We start from the raw sequence: 21,217 nt of genomic DNA on the forward strand, positions 1-21,217 counted from the left end.
TAATGTTTATTTACTTTTATTGTAACTTACCATTGACAAATAATTTGAAGGCTCGCGTAATTGTATAAAGTAATAAGTAGAGACAGTTTAACTGATACTACATCAGTTAAACTGTCTCTACTTTTTACTAGAATAGGATACGAAAAAAATATCCTAATAATAAATTTATGTATTATTATTACTACTACTGCCAAATAAATAAGTTTACTTAAATAATTACTACATTTACATCGACATAATATTATATAGAGATGCAATTGAGATGGCTCCAGATAATCCATATGTCTTAAACGCAACGGTGCAACAAAGGAATCTAGATCAACGTACAATGCGCTGTTTACGAAATACGTTAGTAATTTGTGGGGTGTTAACATCTTTTCTCTGGTGAGAGTCTTGCTAAATGGCGAAACTGGCAACTCAACAATGGAACAAACGTTTGCTACCGGGCCAGTGTCGGCGCGGGCGCATATCTGTTGCGGGTCATCGCGCTGTAACCTTTCACTAGCCATGCACCTCAACCAGCTCGCTCACTCCGTCCACAGGCTGTACGGCTTCGCACGACCAATCACTACCACTCTATAATCCAATTCCAGCAATAAACGTGAGCGAGACTTATTTGCATGGCAGCGAATTTCTCTTTTTCATTCAATATTTTGTTTTAATTTCATATTCATTCTTAACAATGAATATTTTACAATGGGACGTCCCCTGTATAAAATATGGCGCGAAATTAAACGCAAACGTCTTCATAATTTAATTAATCTAAAACAACATTGATATACCAGAATTGGTCGCCTTAAATAGGATCAGTAACAAAGGCTTCCCCGTTTCACGCTGCGTCTATCCCCTTAATTATCAGACAGAGGTAACCACAAATAAAGGGCTATGTTCGTTGTGAGCGAGCAAGATGGGACTATTATGGCTAACTTAGTATGAAGACACAAGGGAAATAAACGTATGTATATCCAAGGTCCTATTAGTAGGTCAATAGGATATTACCGTCTTTATATCCTGAATTATTGCTCTATTTATTAACCAAACACAAAGACGATAATTCTATATAGGTAGGTACTTGTAAGCGATGTGATTACTAATAGTACAAATTTACTAAAAAAATATTGCACTGTACCTAAAACATGTCAGCACATTCATTGTTAATGAACTCTTTAAATCAAGTAATGGCTTCCTTAAATACATACATAAATATATTAAAAAGTAGTTGTTGAGTAGTAGTTGGTCGTTTCGTGAAATAAATTAATTTCTAGTCATTACTTATATAACAAAATACACTTACATTGTTTTTACTGTACTTTTTAGAAACATTATTAGTAAGTGGTTAATCACGCATACGTAAGTGGGAATATACAGACTTACATACAATATAAAACAAAAAGATTATAAATTACACGCTCGTGCCTTTTGATTGGCGTTTGTAATTATTTTTTCTAATGGTTTTGATTTTATTAGCCGCATACGGAACTTAGGTAGATATGCGGCAAAGAAAAGAATGGAGGCTCGATTGAGTATTCTGTATTTATTAACGATATTATTTAATAAAGTAAGTAATACAAATATTTTGATATACATAATACGAGTGTATATACTTAATCGAAAAGAATTGGTTTTAAATACTATTATTTTATTGAATAGGCTCATACAGATCCGCGTATTGATACAGTCAGAACAACTTCTTCTAAGATTATTAAACGTAAGTACAAATTCCACATACCTATAACATCCCTTCCATTAATTATTTATACTATTTTTACCTAGAACATGATTCAAATTAAGTCGAGACCACAAAATTTAAGATCAGGAATAAACAATAGAAAACATTCTGAATATTCACACTATTAAAAAAATCCTGACACTGGAATTGACGACGACCTGGACCTGACCTGATATCATCAATTGAAGAACAGGCTGTCGATATAAATGAGGAAAACGAAGAATACAAAAGCAATCATAGCAGTTATACATATACAACTGTACGACTGTATCAAGATACATAAACCCCACAATTAAATAAAATAAATAATACAGGTCAATAAAACCTGCCTATCTTTTCTGTTTTTATTCTTAGAATCACTTTCTAATGAAAGAGACAAGTTTATTAATTACTATCGGTTTCCCGCGACTTCGTCTGCTCTTTTTAAGATAAAAGATAACCTTAGTCTGACCTCCAGATAAAATCTATCTTTATATCCATTTTTATTACAACCTGTACAGCTGTTTTATTGTGAAACGGTAACAAATAGACAAAAATATTTTCCCTTTTATAATATTATATATTACGGGATATATATTAATTTACGGTAGAAAGAATATTAACTTCATTCAATTTTAAATTAACAGAATGGATTTAATTTGGATAAGTGTAATATTTTGATGTATAAAGAAGCTAACTTGTCAATTAATATTTTTTTGTGTATTATTAAATCATTATAAATTACTTCAACGTTATTACAGTTCAAGATCCACCATTACACAGAGGACTCAAAGCGGGTAGATATCTCATTGTATTTATTATATGCAATACATTTAAACATCAACAATCGTATAATAAAACAATATATTTTCTATATACAGGTGACATCTTGACGCCCTACGAATTATTGCCGATTACGAAAAAGCTTATCGACAAAGGTTTAATCTAATAAAACTAAGCAATAATTACATATATTAATCTTAATAATTTATCCATATTTAATTATTTTAAAAATAATGTTTCAATTTGGGGGGAGGAGGAAACTGTTAGGAATAAAGACTAGTGGCTTTATTGCTAGTAAAGGACCCTATTAGGTCGACCTCCAGGCGGTCTCCTCTCTAAATAGTAATGGTTAACTCCAATTGAATTCACCTCGAAGGTAACTGACTTGACTTCAAAATCATTATAATATCGTTAGTAGAGACAGGTTGATAGATAGATAGATAGATAATAGTTTTTATTTGTATCAATCAATTTGTATACTATCAATATCATCCATTAAAAAATATTTAAATTAATTTTAATATTCAATTTCATTAAATTCTATTATATTTCAGTTGAAGAACCAGGACGTAAGTGAATTTTATATTACATAAATGCATAGACATTAATTACTTTCATGCATCTTCATGATGTACAAATTATTTATCAAAATATATACCATTTGCAGGAGGAAAAGGTATAGTTAGCTCTGCAATAAGTCCTGAAGATCTCGCGGATAAATTATTTAAATCATTCTGTAAGTATCTGAAGTCTAAATTCATTAAATACATTTTATATTTTAAATTATGCTTACATATAAATTTATTATAACTTTCTTACAGTCTTTACTGAAGGGCGCATAGTAAAGTTACAAGGTTAAGTAATTCAATTAATTAATGATCAAAATATTACAATACAACGACTTCGGTGGTCTAGAAGTTCAACACATTGCCTTACCGCCAATGGTAACAGGTTCGATTCCCCGTAAACAATTTGTAAATTGCTCGCAAACACTTGCATTCATTAGTACTAGTGTTTCTATTGATCTGGGTGTTTTATTTGTAGGTATATTATGTATGTATTTACAAAAAAAAATATCTACACAAGGTCTGCTTAGTTTGGGACTAGACGTCGCTATAGAAATTGTCCAGTTCCAGTGCTATTATTATTATATTGTTTTCATCAGATCGTGATGAGTTAGATAATTAGATATTACATATAACTAATGTTTTACTATTTTAGAGTTTGATATTTCCGGTCTCGACGCTCTTCAGGCTTTAGCCCTCAGCGGAGAAGGTACAAATACGTACTATTTATACAATTTTCATTATATTATACACTAAATACAAGTAAAGGTGTATAAATATTTTTATATTTATACACCTTTACTTGTATTTAGTTCAATATTGTAAATTAATTATTAAATTTCTATGTTTATTTATAATTATTACCGCTTTACGACCGATGGTCGCGGGTTTTATTCCTTGCACGGCTCAAACATTTGTATTCATGAGTATGATTGTTTGTCTGGGTGTTTTTCTATGTATAATATGTATGTATTTACAAAAAAAAATATCTACATATTTGTATCAGTTATCTAGTACCCATAACACAAGTTTTAGCTAGCTTAACTTGGATCTAGATGGTGCTGTGTGAATTGTCCTGAGATTATTATTATTATTATTAATGAAAAATTTCAGTGGTAAACTTAAGAAACTCATACGGCGTAATAAATGAAAAAATATCAACTATAAGTTATAGAGGTATGTGTATATTAACAGAGAATGTATATAATATAAATAATTTCGTAAGCATGCAGAGACATCGGCAATAAATTATTATATATTTATTTCAGGACAAAATATTATTTTGGACCAAAAACCCAAAACATGTCAATACACATGTAAGTAGCTAGCTATGTTCTGCATAATCAAATACATATAGGTATATACATATTATTTACTTATACGAAATGTACAAGTACACATCAAATTCTAACTTCTACACTTATTAAATGTTGTATATATTTTTTTTACTGTGTTACACATACTAATTTAATAAAACTTTTTGAATTCTATTCGTATTTTTGTTAAATTATGATATTCATCACAACACTATCAATAAATTTAATATGTGGTTCGCCAAACTACGTTCAATCTTAAAAAATACTCACCTACTAGTCTTAAAAAGAAAGAAAACTATTTATTCCCGTGTGAAAAAAAATATGTAAGGTTTTTACTGCAATTTATCATGTACCTAACGATTTCAGTGATAACGAAGCCTGTTGAAGACAACATGAAAATTGAACGGCGAGGTAAAAATAAGTAGCAATATAAAAAACACTATAAGTAAGATCACATATGGTTATTAAGTGTTTTTTTTTTGTTTATCCACTAAAATAATTTTTAATATAATAAATTTTAATAGCTATTTACGTCAATCCGTAGATATTTTATTGTTTTTAATTTGATTTTATTTATAATGCATCTATGAGTATCTATGTTGAAATCAATACAGGAATAAACACTCTCAAATTAAAAACAGAATCCAAAAATTTGAGTCTAGTTTGTAAAGTACTCAGAAAAAGTAGGTACATTATTACATAATGATAATCTTTTTTTCTAAATACTTTGAAACCTATTTCCTAATTAATTTACGGCAAAGTTTTCAAGAAAATAGTTTTATCTAATGTAAAAAAAGTAGGTATTTTATTAAATTTGAACTAAATTATGGTATAATATCTTTTTCATAAATACAATTTAAGCATTTATTTACATAACTTAATGGACAATAGATATAGAAAAAGTACTTATAATAATTTAACATTTTGTGGTTTTTATATCATATTAGTGCGGAGCTTCTTAATTTTATCATTTGTTTCACTTATAGAACTAGCGAAGAAACTAGCAAAAAAGAGACGTTTGGTAGTAAATTCCAACCGTAGACATATAAAATTGAACAACAAAAGAAAAAAGGAAAGAGTAAAAGTTACAACTACCAGATACATGAAAATAAAAAAGAACAAATCTTCGAAGATATTACAAAAGAAAGGTAAAATTAATTAAATTGCGTTTTTTATTTTCCTTTTCAAAGTGTAGGTACGTTCAATTTAGTGGGACGAAAATCGTAAAACGAATTTATTAATTTTTTATATTTTTTGTTATAGATGGACCAACTACCAAGAAACACGTTAATAAAAGAAATAAGACTGGCAAATCAGTAAAGGAAAAAAAGGGTACAGTTAAATGATACCTAGTCGGAAAATGCATTTTCAGTTCTAATCTTAAAACTTATTAATTATTAAAGAGCACAATAGCAACGACTAAAATACCTGATTAAATCCGATTTCCAATTTGTAATATCTATTCTCAGCGCTAGTGTGGATGACAGCTGACGCTTTAGTATTTTTTTACTGTAAAAGAACTAAATATTTTTAATGAAATTTTCAGAGCCAATTTATGCATTTTTCAGTACTCACAGTTTTAAATTATATTCTATCATAAAATTCTTTGAATTCTACTCTGTTCGTAGTAATTTAAGAAATGTATAAGAATGCATCCAATTTAAAAAATAGTTGATTTCGGTTTCGTACTTATTTCTAGCACAGAATTTTAGAGAACAAGAATGTAATATTCGTAGTTCATTGTTTTCGAATTGTTAAACAGATTGTTAATCAGTATCTATTAATATTTATATTAATAATCCTATAAAATATTATCGTATGCTTTTTAGATGAAGTGACTGAATGTCGATGGCAATACAAGTGTAGTAATCCTGCAAATCTAGATACCTGTCGATTAAATACTAAATGCACGAAAAAGGAAAGCTTAAAAACAACACCTGAATGTAAGACCATAAATATTAATTGACATGACATACTAAAAAATCAAGTTTCCACACTTAATAAATAATATGGTTTCAGTTATATCTATACAGCACAAGCCAGATGAACATTCACTTGCGATAAAGCAGTTTCGTAAAATGTGTAAGTTAATTATTTTACCAATATGCGTATATTTCGAATTTTATTTTATGATACCGGAACTGGTATTTCATAGCTACCCGAGCGTCAGTTGCTAAATCTTTCATTGATGTGACCCATATAATATACTATTAAAATAATTTGTTCATTCAAAAGAAACAAACATCACAATTTAAGTAGAACAATAATATCGACTGTAATAGAAACAGTATATAATAAATTTTGGTGTAAATGTAACATAATACACATACAAAAATATACCGTGATACTGAGTTCATTTCGGGAGTTAGATAAAAAGTTTACAAATATTTATCTAGGTTATGCAATTATTTCATTAACTATATTAAATGTACTGAAGGTATTTTCTTAATCAAAATCATTAATAAAATTGATTATATCTATGAAATCAGCAAGCTCTTTTGCCGATAAGGCAGAAGGTCACCGTCCCAAACAGTAATCTCATGGGATTAAGTTACGAGTATATTATGTAAATGCGGCTTTTCTCTTGATCTGATTTGCATTCATCAGCAAAATGATCTTTTCTGATATTATTACTGATAGGATATCTCTACTATTATAATAACGTACGAAATAATAATATATATTTCCGACAACGAACAATAGCAACATATTGCGGACTATGTTTTTTTACTCAAATTGGCAAAATAAATTCTTATATCACGTTTATTGAAATACCTCAATTACTACCAAAGGAATATGAAGTTATATAATAATAAAAATAGAAGACAAATGTTTAAAGTTACAGCATCTGCGTTATAACCGTTTTATAATAATAAGTACCTAATCTGTATATCATAATTTTGTTTACAGTTGGAATAAGTATGGTGGATGAGGAAGTGGAAAAAATTGGTAAGATTCGATAATATATCTTATTTTTGTAGATATAAACATGAAAATGAAACAATTGTTTAAGCACACAATCATTTATTCCAGTGGAAAGCAGAATGCTATATTTGAAACCGCAGAACATTAGTAAGTAGTTACTTTATTAAATTAATTAATTATGTAAAAATACGTTTTATTGTGGGTGATTTTATTTTTTTAAGTTGATAATGAACAATATTAACACTAAATTATGCAGATAACAGTTCTGAGAGACTAGAAAGCCTGAAGGAATATTTTGAGAAAGTTATTATGTCCGAATTCATTCAAGGTGAGTGGTTTCTCGATATTTTATAATTGAAAAATGTTATTTTTTTAAATGTTGCTGATATTTAAATAAAGCATTGGACACTTTTGTAGTCACATTATTTTACTTGGAGTCCATTAATGCGTCTACGACAGACACTGGAGTGGAAATTGAAAAGTTCTCTATAAGGCATATCTTCATTATCTTACCAATGCTTTAAAATATTTTCTTTTGTACTTGTACATATTTTAACAGTAGTTTATCTATATAATTACTATATTTGTATTTACAAATTCGCTGTTGTTTTGTAGACAATTAATTTGCTTATTTTTTTTTTAAGATTCTTCTTTATATTCTCCATTAATTTGTTTCGATATGTAGCAAAAGAAAAGTTTAAACCTTTATAAAATTCAGTAAATATCAAGTGGATAATTTAAAATGGCTAGACAAAATAATATTTATTGTAATCCAATTATCTACATATTAGATATATAACTTTAGTTACTAAATAAATATACGTTATTCCCTTAGAATCAAGCGCTCGGGATAATGTACGTGATTAATTCATTGACACATTTACTGCAGACCGATTCGATAACATTCGATGATGTTATCAAGTCGGTATCATTCGCTTTAATGTCTGTATTCTATATATATTTTGTTTTCGGTATTTGACACGGAAACAAGGACACTGATTGTAATGGACTGTATATCTACTATAATAAATTCCATTAAGAATAATGAATTCAGTTACTCGAGATTTCTTCTGTACAAATTTTCATCCCTTATTTCATTGAGATAAAAGACAGTCTATGTTTTTCTTCATTATATCATCTATCTTGATATTAAAGTCTACACACTATATAGACAGACATGCTTTCGCATTTATAATATTAGAATGGATAAATAATAGTAGGTACCTACATTAATTGTTCTTAATATTCTATGGCATTTGTTTGATACAAAAATGTTTGATTTAGGATCTACTACTCCAATGAGCCATATCCAGAATATGAATAGAAGGAAGTAGCAGGAGTCCGACTAAATATTGACGTAACTCAAATATCACCTGATGACCAGGTAGTAGTAATATTGGATTTAATCAATGTCAAAAGTAAAACTTTAATATGTCTTACTTTAAGTAGAGAATACTTTGTAATCAATTAATTTTATGTCCTTTATAAAAAACGAAGAACAATGGTGTATTAAAAATCAATATTACTGTTTTCAGAAAGAAGAAAACTCCAGAAGAACTTTGGGAATACCTATTAACATTACATATAACCCAGAAATTAATAAATAAAAAAAACAATACCGATAAACTTCAGCATGGAGTAAATTTTATTTATTTGTAATGTCTAAAACATTAATCAGTACAGAAATAAATTATAAATTTTTGTTTTAATAATCGAAAGAAACTATACAAATTATATTTTTATTATTAGTAAAGAATTAGATACGTATAAATATATAGAGGTAGAGATGTTATTGTTAAATAGATTATATTTTAGAACTGTAAACAGTAGAAAAACTGAAATAGATATTGAAAGGTAAAAGGTTACACGTGCCATCAGTGTTGCGAGTGTGAGGCTGGCGCCGCAACTTGGACAAGGCCGAGAAACAACGGACTCCCGGAAACAAATAACATCTCATGGACGCTGTCCACGCTCTATTTGTACCCTCGTATTGTTTTATACCTATCATCAATTAATACGTTATTTATAGAATATCAGGAATATAATAGAACCCTTGTGTGATACATGTAATTAAAGACGTGCCCGATGTGTACGGATTTCAAAAAACAGTTTCTTAGTGAATGCCTACATTTTATCCTCCCCATGCACAGTAATACTTTTTGTGAATACGGCCTCGTGGTTTAACACACCGCCTTACTTCCGGTGGTCGCAGATTCGAATCCTTGCACAGTACAAACATTTGTATTTATGAGTATGATTGTTTTAAATAGTCTGGGTGTTTTCTATGTATAGTATGTGTATATGTATAGTATAGGTAATATGTTACAAAAAATGTATCTATATATCCATATGAGTTGTTTAGTATATCGTATATGCTGTGTGAATTGTTCTGGGACATTATTATTATTATTTTAAGATTAATATATGAAACAGAAATTCATGACATGTTAATACAAATAATTTAGATATTTTTCTCATAAAAATAATTGTTAAACTTTGCAAAGTTTGAATTAAGCACCCTAAAATAAATTTAATTCGAAATAAACGAATTCAGCCGTCTGAGGCATCAGACACTCGAGAGTATTTCTAGTTGAGTAAACAAAAAATGTTGGTCCATTGAGGTGCATACTTTACTTTTGCAATAATATAAGATGATGAGGGAAGTAAACAAACTGTATGTTTCATTATCAGTTACAAACTAGAAAAGAAGAACGGTTGAATAATAAGAAAACATTTCAAAACGTCAACATTTCATTTGTATTATTCATCAATCTATTTTAAAAACGTACAACATTCGTAAACGTTTATAGTAAGAATGACTTCATCATAACGAATAATAAAGCGATGGAGTCCTCTTCTGAATTTCAAATGAACAGACATAATCCATATTTCAGTGGAAGCAGCAGCCACGAGCTAAACTGAATCTCGGATTACGAGTTTTGCTACAGAAAATTAAACAGTTGGATGAAAAACTAAGAAAGCAGATTGTCTTATATGTAATTCTCTTGTATAAGATGCATTTAATTACTCAAGTGCAGCACTTTGCTCTTGCCATCTTAACGAGATTTCCGTCAACTACGTAAAACGTGTTAGAACGTCCGTCTCTTTAGATTTTCGCCAAATTGCGTCCCCAGGTATACTTTAAAGCATTTGCATATTCAAACACGGTTCACAAACCCCCCTGTCTTAAAAGTAGAGAGTAATTTCTACAATCATTTCGAGTTGACATAATATCTAATTTAAATGAACAATCTGAGTGAATTCTAAGTACAAGTAAATATTTGCATTACAATAACACACAAGAACGTACACAAAATATACATATCTTTAGTTTGTATACTTCAATTTCAATTTAGCCATATATAAATATTTTGTATAATAATATTAACGACTAACAGTTCGCAGTACTTGGTTAAAAATATTTGTGTACGTCTTACACAATATTTTACACTTATATAAAAATTAACACTGTGCCTATAATTGAAACTAAGAAGAAAAAACCAACATCCAATCGTAACAAAATCGATGTGAATAATATAGGGCAAATCTTGATTGCAAAAATAATTATCTTATTTCGTTAATTCAGTTAAAAGGGCCTTATTAAACAATAATACAAAAAACGCTCTAATTAAAAATTTCGTCCTGAATTCACAGTCAGTTAATAATATACAAACTAAGGAATACATCATTATACTGGATTGTCAAGACAGACCAAGTATAAGCTCAAATGATTCGATACTATATTACTACAGCCTGTATGAGCATCATAAAACTTTCACGTAAACGAAGTAGTAAGTAATTAATATTTAAATCACATAACATTCCATTATAATTACTCAATAACAAATATATATTAAAAAATAATATATTTATACATTAAACCAAACACAGCAAGATTTCACTCTATTTCAATAAACGAAATATTTACACCGCAGTTATAATTTGAATCTGTGTGTAAATATAGTAGACTGATTTTACTAAATATAATATTCCGCGAGCGGCTGCAGTGGGTTTATTAAACATAAAACCTTTTATTTTGTTACGCGACACTGGGCTCCCAATTTTCTACTTCGCAGAAAATTGTCGACCGGGGAGACCAACGTAATCCACGATTTATTTATATTATTTTAGACAAATACTATTAGGACAGCAATCATATCTTGAATATTAAAGGATAGAATAGGATTAGGGTGCAGGTAATTCAGCAGATACCTAGATCATTTTCAGCACTGTTTCATTTTTTCGTATTATTTTCCGCGATACTTCGGTATACCTGAACGGAATTTTTATTGAAATTATAGGATTGACTTTATTGGACTTATGGTCATTGATTTTACTTTTTGTGGATCTCATTATATCTTATTAATGCGTATGTTGTTGTTGTTTACCATTTACTTGCCATACTAATGAATTATTAATTTGTAAATTGAATTGAGTACTTATATAGTTATCTTTTCCACCAATATTCTTATAGTAGTATTATTTCATTTAAACATCTACGAATGTTTAATTTTGAAACGAAAATGTTTATAGGGATAAGCAATTTTATTCTCGTTTATATAAATATTAAGAAAGAACTCTAAAAACGAAACGTGCAATTGTATATTAACGGCACCAGGAAATTATGTTTGAACCGAATGCAAAAAGGTACAATTTTATTTACTGATTCATTACAAGTGGTGCGTGACGTTACATCTTAGATGCTCCAGAGAAGCCGGAGGCTATTCTCTCGGATCAGCGTGTTGTTATTCACACAATAGAAGTATAACCAGTCAATATCGACTTTCAGTATAGTAATTTATATCTATACAATTCCACCAGCGATCGTGGTGTAACTTTAATAAATGTCAGAATGTACGAATGCAATTTCATATTTTTTACAATTCACACTGCGCTATACAGTCTCACCCACAGATTGTGTTATGGGTATTAGACAGCTGATAGAAATATTTAACTACGTTATTTTTTAAATACATTGATAATATACATAGAAAATAAAGAGACAAAAAATTATACTCATATTCATTATGACAAACGTTTAGGTCGTGCGCGGAATCGAACCTTCGACATTCGGAAGTAAAGTAGTGAGCTATCCCTGTAGACATGGTCGTCGAACGTATGATGTATTGTGTGAACTCACTAAAAAAAACGTATTCACATAAATAAAATACGTGGATTATTTGTGTACAAAATGTAGCTATTGTTGTTTAGAATAGATAGATGCTGCTCTACAATAATACCAATTTATATCACATCATATTTTTTAAAAGAATATAAATATTATTAATAACTTATTTCTAATAAATATTTAATTCATAATAACATATCACAAGAAACAGTACTAGGTACATACGTATTATAACAAAGTTCCGTATATTATTAAAGACACATGGTGTAATGATAGCTATAAATTCATAAATAAAATGAAAGTATTTACCTCAGAGAAGAGATGATGGGTAGGTAATAATTAATTCACAACGCGATTTCAATGTCAGAATTTTCCAAGCCCCTAGAAAGTAGATTTTCTTAATTCTCAGTGACTTTTATCTAACGACAACTGCCATGGAAACAACTTACAATATTTATCTACGATCAGGTATTTAATGAATAAAAGTGTTCATTCGTAAATGGAGTTTTATACAAATACATGTATGTTTTACTATATTTCAATTTACTTCAAAGATAAATAATACATAAAAATTACATACAGACAAACAAACGAATGTAATCATCATGCCTTAAAAATGAGTTACAGTATCTTTTATTTTAATATCTCAACACTTTAATATTCTAAGTTTTTCTAATTCTATTCTGTGTATAATGTATAATAACGGTAGAATGGATCTTAGCGAATTTGACCCGAAGAACTTAAGACTATATTACGAAGATGGCCGAGTTATGTATTAAAGATAAATCGGTACATTCTCATTAACCATTACCTATACAAACATTATAATGATCAGATTTAATTTTTTGTATTGCTGTCTATTTGTTAGTTCGGTTGATCGATGTACTAAAAAAATAATGACCAATTATAAATATCCATCCACCCATAAATAGCTAAACTATTTGCCAGTTCTGCCACTGGTATGATAGGTTATAGCTATATATTCCACACGAGCAGTGTCGCAGGATACAGTTAGTTATAAATATAATCGTATGGTACTTATAGGAAACTGTTTATTTTAATAGGTGTGCGGTGCGGCAGGTGAGTATACCCAATTACGTTTCGATCAGGGAACGCCGTGGGCGCGTGCGGTCTGTATAACTGGATTACTGGTCTGTGACTCCTGGTCGTCGGGTCATCTATGTCGTTAGGGAGACTGCTATCACCTACCCCGCAATTTGATACAATTTCATCAAGGTTTTGATGCTGTAATAACTTGCTTGATACTTACATTAACGTGTGAAGAACTGATTATTATTAATATAGATTAGATATAAAAATAGTAATCTTAATAATAATATAAAAGCGAAAGTTTGTGAGTGTGGATGTTTGTTATCCTTTCACGCAAACCTACTGAAAGGATTTTGTTGAAACTTTATAGTAATATAGCTTATTCAACAGACTAGCCTATATTTATTATTGAAATTTGACGCAATTGAAACCGTGGACACAGTTAGTATTATATAAATATATCTATTAATAAGGTTAGAATGGCTTGTTAGAATGGATATTCAAAATTAGAACAAAAACAACGGATTATGCTAACAGCTGTTGTCTTCGTTCTAATTTCGTATCTAGGATAAGATTATCCAAACATAAAATAAAATTAAAAAGTAGAACATGAAAAATAGGACATCAAAAATATGTGAACATTCACTTAGTTATGTATTATATTTTCTTGTATGATATTATTATAATTTTCAAATTTATATAAATAGGATTTTTTAAAACATTGTGTGTTCGCTTTCTAGTTATTTTAACTACTGCTAGTTAGAACGACCGAGAGTATACTTATTCATATACAGCTACAGCTATTACTATAGAAACATCAATATTTTCTGTCTAGGTATTAATTAGTAAACGCGGTACATACACTTTAGCTAAAATATTACATAGACACCTCGTCGATATACTGAATATCGTATTTAGGTCAGTCCAGTTTTCAGAACAGGTCGGTCGAATGCAAAAAAATGAACTGTACTAATAAATCTATGTCCAGGAGAACAAAAGACTGAAGCAACAGTAGGAAAACGAGCAAAATGTTTTTTGCGTCCCGGCGATATTGATAAAAGGTAAACAAATCGAGTACAGACGCTCTTTTTACATGAAAACGCATAGATAAAACTACACAGTATTGCCATGAAGAAATCATCTGGCCAATGTAAAATTAAATAATGCCACACTTATTTTATTTCAAATGATATTGAAATACCATAATAAAATAATATGATATATATTTCTGGGACTTAGTTAATTTGTTTTATTAAATGGAGTATGTGTATTCTATTACGATTAATTAACGGCTTCTTTCGTAGCTACTTTGATTGCAGCCATAGGATGAGATGCATATTGGCCAGATGCAAATGTATTGGTAATATATCGTAATAATATCTATGTATATTATGTATGTATTTAAGTAATATTTCTATCAGTTCTAGTACCCATAAAAAAGCTCTGCTTAGCTTAAGACTAGCTGGCGCAATGTGATTATCCTGGGTTCTTATAGAAATTCTGAACATGAATTATTAAAAGCATTATTTTCATGTAATTAGCAATAATTTTGTTCTTCGTAATGTGTCATCTGTAGACACTGTTTTATGAATGATTATTCATAAAACAGTGAATACAGATGACATAGATAATAATATAGAGATATAGATAATAATATAGAGTGATATGCGATTGCATATCACTCTATATTATTATCTATATTCGACAATGGTGAACTAAACTAAATCATTTAAATTAATTTTATACTTTATAAAATTATAAAAGGAAATCTATATTTATATACATATATATAGTGTTATTTTATATACAGATATATGTTTTTATCCGATAGCATAATGAATTAATGCTTTTCAATAACAGTAGAAAATAAAGTCATGTTATAATCTTATGCGATTTATTAAACAACTTCAAAGGATTCAGTGACCTAAATAATATCAACAAGGCCGTAACCCAATTATATCAATGACAGGGGATAGGATTCGGATTTAAGTAGAAAGTTTCTTTTATCAAGTAATATGACAGATAGACAGATATAACGATGAACTTATTGAATAAATACTTTTTACATTTATTTATTGTAAAATAATAAAGCGTGAAAGCTTTTCTATGTGTCTGCACAGTATCACGGTTAAATGAACCGGAGAGTTAAAAAAGTAACAAAACACTGACGTACATAGGGGACTATAAATCTTCTAGGTGAATAAAATTAACTTTGAAAAAATGTAATCGAGTTTTATTTAGTATGACTTGGTATCAAAGGTATAACATACTGTTTTATTAATAAAACAGTATGTTATACCTTAAAATAAAGTTTAATAGAATAAAACGACATGGAACAAGCAACATAGCAAGTAAAAGTACTAAATATAATTTCTGTACCTATAAGGCATAAAAGACTTTAAAGTTAAGATTGGCCATACAATATGTCGTTCACACAGCTACATATATCTCTAAAAGAGCTTTGGAAAGTATAATAAGGAAAGCGTATAAACGTGACCACCCTCAGTAAATCCGCCATTGTACCTACCATCGAGGTAGGAGCTAAGAAACGATACATTCTGGACTGTGATCAAAAACTTGCATTAGAAACGTAATCGAGAAGGGCTTTATTGTATCTATGCTTTATCTGTGCCAACTATCGAATATTCGAATCGATAAAATTAATTAACAAGAACTGAGTATAAGAGTCTTCATTTCATAAAAGACTACCTTACTGGAACATAATAGAAATCCAATTGAAATGTAACAATGACATCGATCCATTTGTATGGAAATAACCTAACGTTAATTAAAATCTGAATCAGATATAGAGTGCAAACACTATCCACGAGAACACGGAAATTGTATTCGACCATTATAAAAGAGTTCGGTTTATTTACTTAACAAGTTTCAAAGGGAGTGACCTGCACTCATTTCACATGGGCACCGCAGGTTGCGCTGCGACGACTGCTGATAGCCGTGCGCCGCGTTGTCGCATGACGGGACAAAGCGAATAAACGATTGTCACAGCGGGATATACTGACCGATCCCATCCCACTGTTTCCATTGACATTCGAAATGGAACGTTTTTATTTCTTTTACTAGCCATATTTTTCCTCCGAAAATAGGTTTCAATTTGCGTGGCCAAAAAGTATGCGACTCAATTGCCTGAAAGGAGCATAAAGGGACACCGCGGGACGCACCTTTGCAAAGTTACGCTACTTCTAAAATATTTAAATCTCGGGGGCGACTTTCCCCGCGCTCCCGTAAAATGCAAAACAAGCAAAGTTTCCCCCTAAATCAGCGGAGTCAGCAACGCGGTGTCCCGACGAGCCTCGCGGCTCGACAAACACACCCGGACAACAAACAAACTTTAATTTAGCTTCAATGCTGGTTTGGGTCTTTCAAATTTCTTTACATAGAAGAGCTCAAACAGCAGTTACTTTAGAATACTTTTACTTTTTCGCCTAAGAGACTTTAAATTTATGCTAGATGGAAATTAAAATTAATAACTATCAATCGTAATCATTCTAATTTATTACAAAATGTTTGAAATTCACAATCAATTAAAACAAATAATGATGATTTGATCATTTGTTTTGTTTGATTATGAATCATAATATACCTTTACATATAATTCCCTACTAATTAAAATACATATTAAGTACGCTCTGCATACTAATAGTCTAGTTATGAAAATATTAAAAAAAAATTCTCATACCTTCTATTCAATAATGGTAATGACCTGTAACAAAAAAACTCACATTAAAATATACACTTGGATTCATTCGAAATGAAGACACATATTAATAAAACAGAACAAGTGTCGAGCGGATATCTAAAACGAAGCATGCTTCCTGAATTTCTCTTTAAAGACATTTTTAAAACTCCGCCAGATGCAGCTCTGTTATATTCCTATATGTCTACATTTCCATGCACAATTTATTATTTGAAAATATTTTAAAATAATCATTGAGGGATTGTAAATGTTAAATTCATTCAGTATATTTATAATGGAGTGAAATACGACTGTACAAATTTGCGTTAGATATTTAATCCTTTAGTGGTGTAACTGGGAAAACATTCGGCTTGGATACAATCTGTCAGTAGGTTTATTTAACAATTAATATTCAGTATTTCTGCACGAACAATTCCATAGCTAGCATAATTAGACAGACAGCCTTACCCAGATTCTGGACTTATAAATGGTAAGCTGTAGATCATAACGAATGTAATATTATCTTACATTTGTTAATTATGTTTAAATGTCAAAGACATCATGAAGGATTAAAATATCAGCTTGGCACTGTTAGTAGAGTCGCTAACCGCAGTAGAATTAAGCACTGGGAAAAACATGTCCGTGCCAACATTAGGATATCGGTATAATATTATAGTCCATGTGTTTGTCTACTTATTATTGTAGACGAGAGATGTTATTATTAGATAAAAAAAATTTGAAAACATTTATTAATTAAACTATTACCGATTAAACTAATGAAATCAATAATATTATAAACAAAATACATGACCAAAGTATACTTATACATTATATCCGTTAACTAATAAAGTTCATATATGGTTTAAATACATATGTAGATAATTTATGGGTATATAAACCATATAAGGCCTTTGTTAGAAACCGTCGTACGCAATGTGCATTAACAGCATGTGTCCCCCGGGACGCCTAATTAGTAGTCATAAATGTAACTTCCAAGACTTTATCCGTACCGTGGCAAGTTCCGGAGGGAGCCCATCATGCGCAAGCCACAATAGTCTCTAACCGATTCACTTTTTCCTAGTCAAGTGATCTGAATAATAAAATTGTGGAATTCTTTAGGCCCTTGACAATGTCCTACGCAGACCCATTGTGGTGTTCGTGTACAAGTACTTTCAATTGTGTTAATTGTTTCATTGCCACCCCTTCATCTCATTTTACGTCGAGTTTGAGGGGTAAAATTTTCGTTTTCGTGGAAACGACTAAGATGAATTAATTCTTGTTAAGTATATTATTAATATAATTAAGATATAGTTATGTCATTATCATAACAACTAATCAAGAACTTACTGGTGAGCAATGGTTTTTTTTAATAAGAAAAACGATTTGTATAACAAATAATATACTTTTTATTATCACTTATTACAGAATAACTAAAGTACACGTCACATTTTGTTGCACTATTGTATTAGTTTAAGACAAGTAAAAATAGTTGTAAGAGAGGAGATAAATCTATAAAACTATAATAAAAACTAGAAAATACATATTAGTTTAACGCTCATAATTCATTACTATTTAGACATTATTTAATTTTAATTTACATCCTAGCCACCCGTTTGGGCATTACAGGGATGCATTAGAAATCATTGTTTTCTAGACTTATTCTAATTTCTATACTATAACAAGTCTATGTATCGCTGAAAACTGCATTAAAATATTGTTCTTGCGTAATTTAAAAGATAGCGAACAGTCAGGAAGGCGTCTTTGTAAAACAAAGTCGCCGCCTTTAGAGTATAACTGTAGACGTACCATACATGATGTAGTGCACAATTGCAACAAAAACACGTTTTTTGCAAGAGCAACGATAATAGAGAATTGCATACACATTCTGTTTCCTAAGGTATGTGATAGTTATGTTTTATAAAACAAAGATTTTTAAAAATATTTATATTACAAAAATCCATATTAATAAAATAAAAAACACTAAATATGCGAGTAAATTAAAAATGTTATATATTGTTACTTATAACGGACATAATAAAACTCATTTTCGACGCGATTTGGCTATTGGACTATTTGGTGTATATTACTCCAAATAATCAAAACATAATTGCGTGCAGGATATTTGAAGGATATTTCGAAATAAAGACCTTCACCATGCCTTTCCGGTAATAGCACTCTACATCCAGAGCCATGGACATAATGCTATGCATATATTACACATACAATCAAAATTTAAAAATATTACAAGCGATATCAATCGATATTTTAAGAGCAATGTTTGTATTAGTATACAAAAATTACTCTTAAAATATACAATAAAGTATATATCATATATCTATCTTTTTACTATTGTAATAAGTGTCAGAATTTAGTTCGTGATACGTAATTAGTATCCAGTATCAGTTGCACTGAGATGAAAGTTGATATAGATGTTATTTATAATTTTATGTTACTGAATACCTATGCTCATTAATTTCATTCATAATAACGTCAGATAAAATAATATTCTTTATTATGCTGTCATATAAATAAAACTTCCAGCACATTATATTTAGCGGTGGTATAATCCCGACCAGGGATGGCAATCGTGCAATATTCCACGTACAAACATCAGATTTTTGGCCTTCGATACATAGACATTTTTATCCTTGTACAAGCTTCCACGACATTTTGACTTACGCAAATCGGTCATATCACTATGATGTACCAGGTTGGAGAGCGATATTGAATTAATATACAAGATTTTATCTGATTTTTTTTTCTTCATATGAGGTTGCATTTTAAGGTTGACAACCCTAATCATGACATGCATGACAAGGGAGCTAGAGAGAGCAACGTCGGGCCCCATCAATATCTGTCGTCAGTCACCGAGTAGCCAAATAAAATTATTATGAATGACCTACCGATAGCCAGATGACGTGAAGGTTCCTGTTTCGTTCGCTCTCATATAACACGAGATGACCTAATTCGCACAAATTTTTCTCATGTCATTGCGAAGATGAGGGTATATCTTGTAATCGTTACTTATTCATATCCTGTAGTATCCGATAAACTCGTATTACGTTGTAGTTCCGTCAAAAGTTATGTTATGTGTTTAACCTGTTCTAAACAACTGTTATGAATAACAAGAACTTTTGCCGTTGAAATTTTATGACATATAGGTAATATAGGTACATGTTTATATATTCATGACTTATACTTTTATAACTCTTACGTTGCTGCTTTCGATGTCCAATGAGTTAAATATATCTTTTGCAAATACCTGAGATTGAAATAATCAATAGAAACAAAACAACGAGTATATTATCATAAATGTTACCTATAAATTAGTGTTGATGTAACCAATTTAGATGAATTGTATAAAATCCAATATCTATTATTGGAGCACAGACAATATATATAACTGTTTCAAAATGTTATACATACAACGTTCAATAATAACTTTACTAATTCACCGTAAGTGGATTATTTGTACTTACTTAGTACCACGTCTTTGAATTAATGTTCTTTCATTGTTATAAAAGGGGAGTACAATAATCTCCATAAAGATTAACGTACTCCAAAAACGCATGTATTTCGTTTATACCTTTTTACATCGGTAAAGTGATAATCCATGTGCGGTGCGAACCCGGCGCAAAATGTGTCAAGGATGATAAGCGGAAAAATCCTTCGAAAACAAAAATATACAGGGCGTCATCAAAAGCCTCGAAGAAACGGTTTAACATCTTTGTATTTGAACATATTGTACAACCGAGTATATAACAAAACCAGTAATATATAGACCTAAGATAATAAAACAACCCCTATAAAATAGACACGAACATTATTCAGCAAACAAAACACGAGCGTCGGGACGTCGAAGTTTTTATCATGTACAAAATTTATGACTCGTAAAATCCGTGATATCTCACTAATAGCAAAAAATAAATTGCAGCCTTACAGAAGACAAGTCACTTTCGTGGTGAAAATCTATTACAATCGTTAATCGAGCCAAAATTACAAAATACTTATATACCTAAGTAAAGATAATATTTCGGTTCCTAT

At 30.0% G+C, this 21,217-nt stretch overlaps 2 protein-coding genes across 3 annotated transcripts in view; one reads left to right on the top strand and one right to left on the bottom strand.

Moving 5' to 3' along the window:
* LOC131853624 (uncharacterized) overlaps positions 1 to 21,217 on the bottom strand; it is a 148,839-nt gene that overhangs the window by 102,525 nt on the left and 25,097 nt on the right. For both annotated transcript variants that reach the window (XM_059204592.1, XM_059204591.1), the window contains exon 2: positions 17,177 to 17,200. The gene's annotated coding sequence lies outside the window, so the exon portion shown is untranslated. The remainder of the gene's footprint in view (positions 1 to 17,176; positions 17,201 to 21,217) is intronic.
* LOC131853646 (uncharacterized) lies at positions 1,508 to 8,947 on the top strand. The gene is made up of 20 exons (XM_059204620.1): positions 1,508 to 1,558; positions 1,651 to 1,708; positions 2,470 to 2,505; positions 2,590 to 2,646; positions 3,046 to 3,060; positions 3,159 to 3,227; positions 3,313 to 3,345; positions 3,713 to 3,766; positions 4,171 to 4,233; positions 4,326 to 4,373; positions 4,740 to 4,785; positions 5,355 to 5,521; positions 5,637 to 5,705; positions 6,203 to 6,316; positions 6,393 to 6,455; positions 7,284 to 7,322; positions 7,407 to 7,445; positions 7,555 to 7,626; positions 8,583 to 8,685; positions 8,834 to 8,947. Exons 1-19 carry the CDS (start codon positions 1,508 to 1,510, stop codon positions 8,630 to 8,632), a joined length of 1,143 nt encoding a protein of 380 aa, XP_059060603.1. The 3' UTR covers positions 8,633 to 8,685; positions 8,834 to 8,947.

This window comes from Achroia grisella, unplaced genomic scaffold (genome assembly GCF_030625045.1).
Source record: "Achroia grisella isolate CSIRO2021 unplaced genomic scaffold, CSIRO_AGI_Agris_v1 utg903, whole genome shotgun sequence".
Lineage (NCBI taxonomy): Eukaryota > Metazoa > Arthropoda > Insecta > Lepidoptera > Pyralidae > Achroia > Achroia grisella.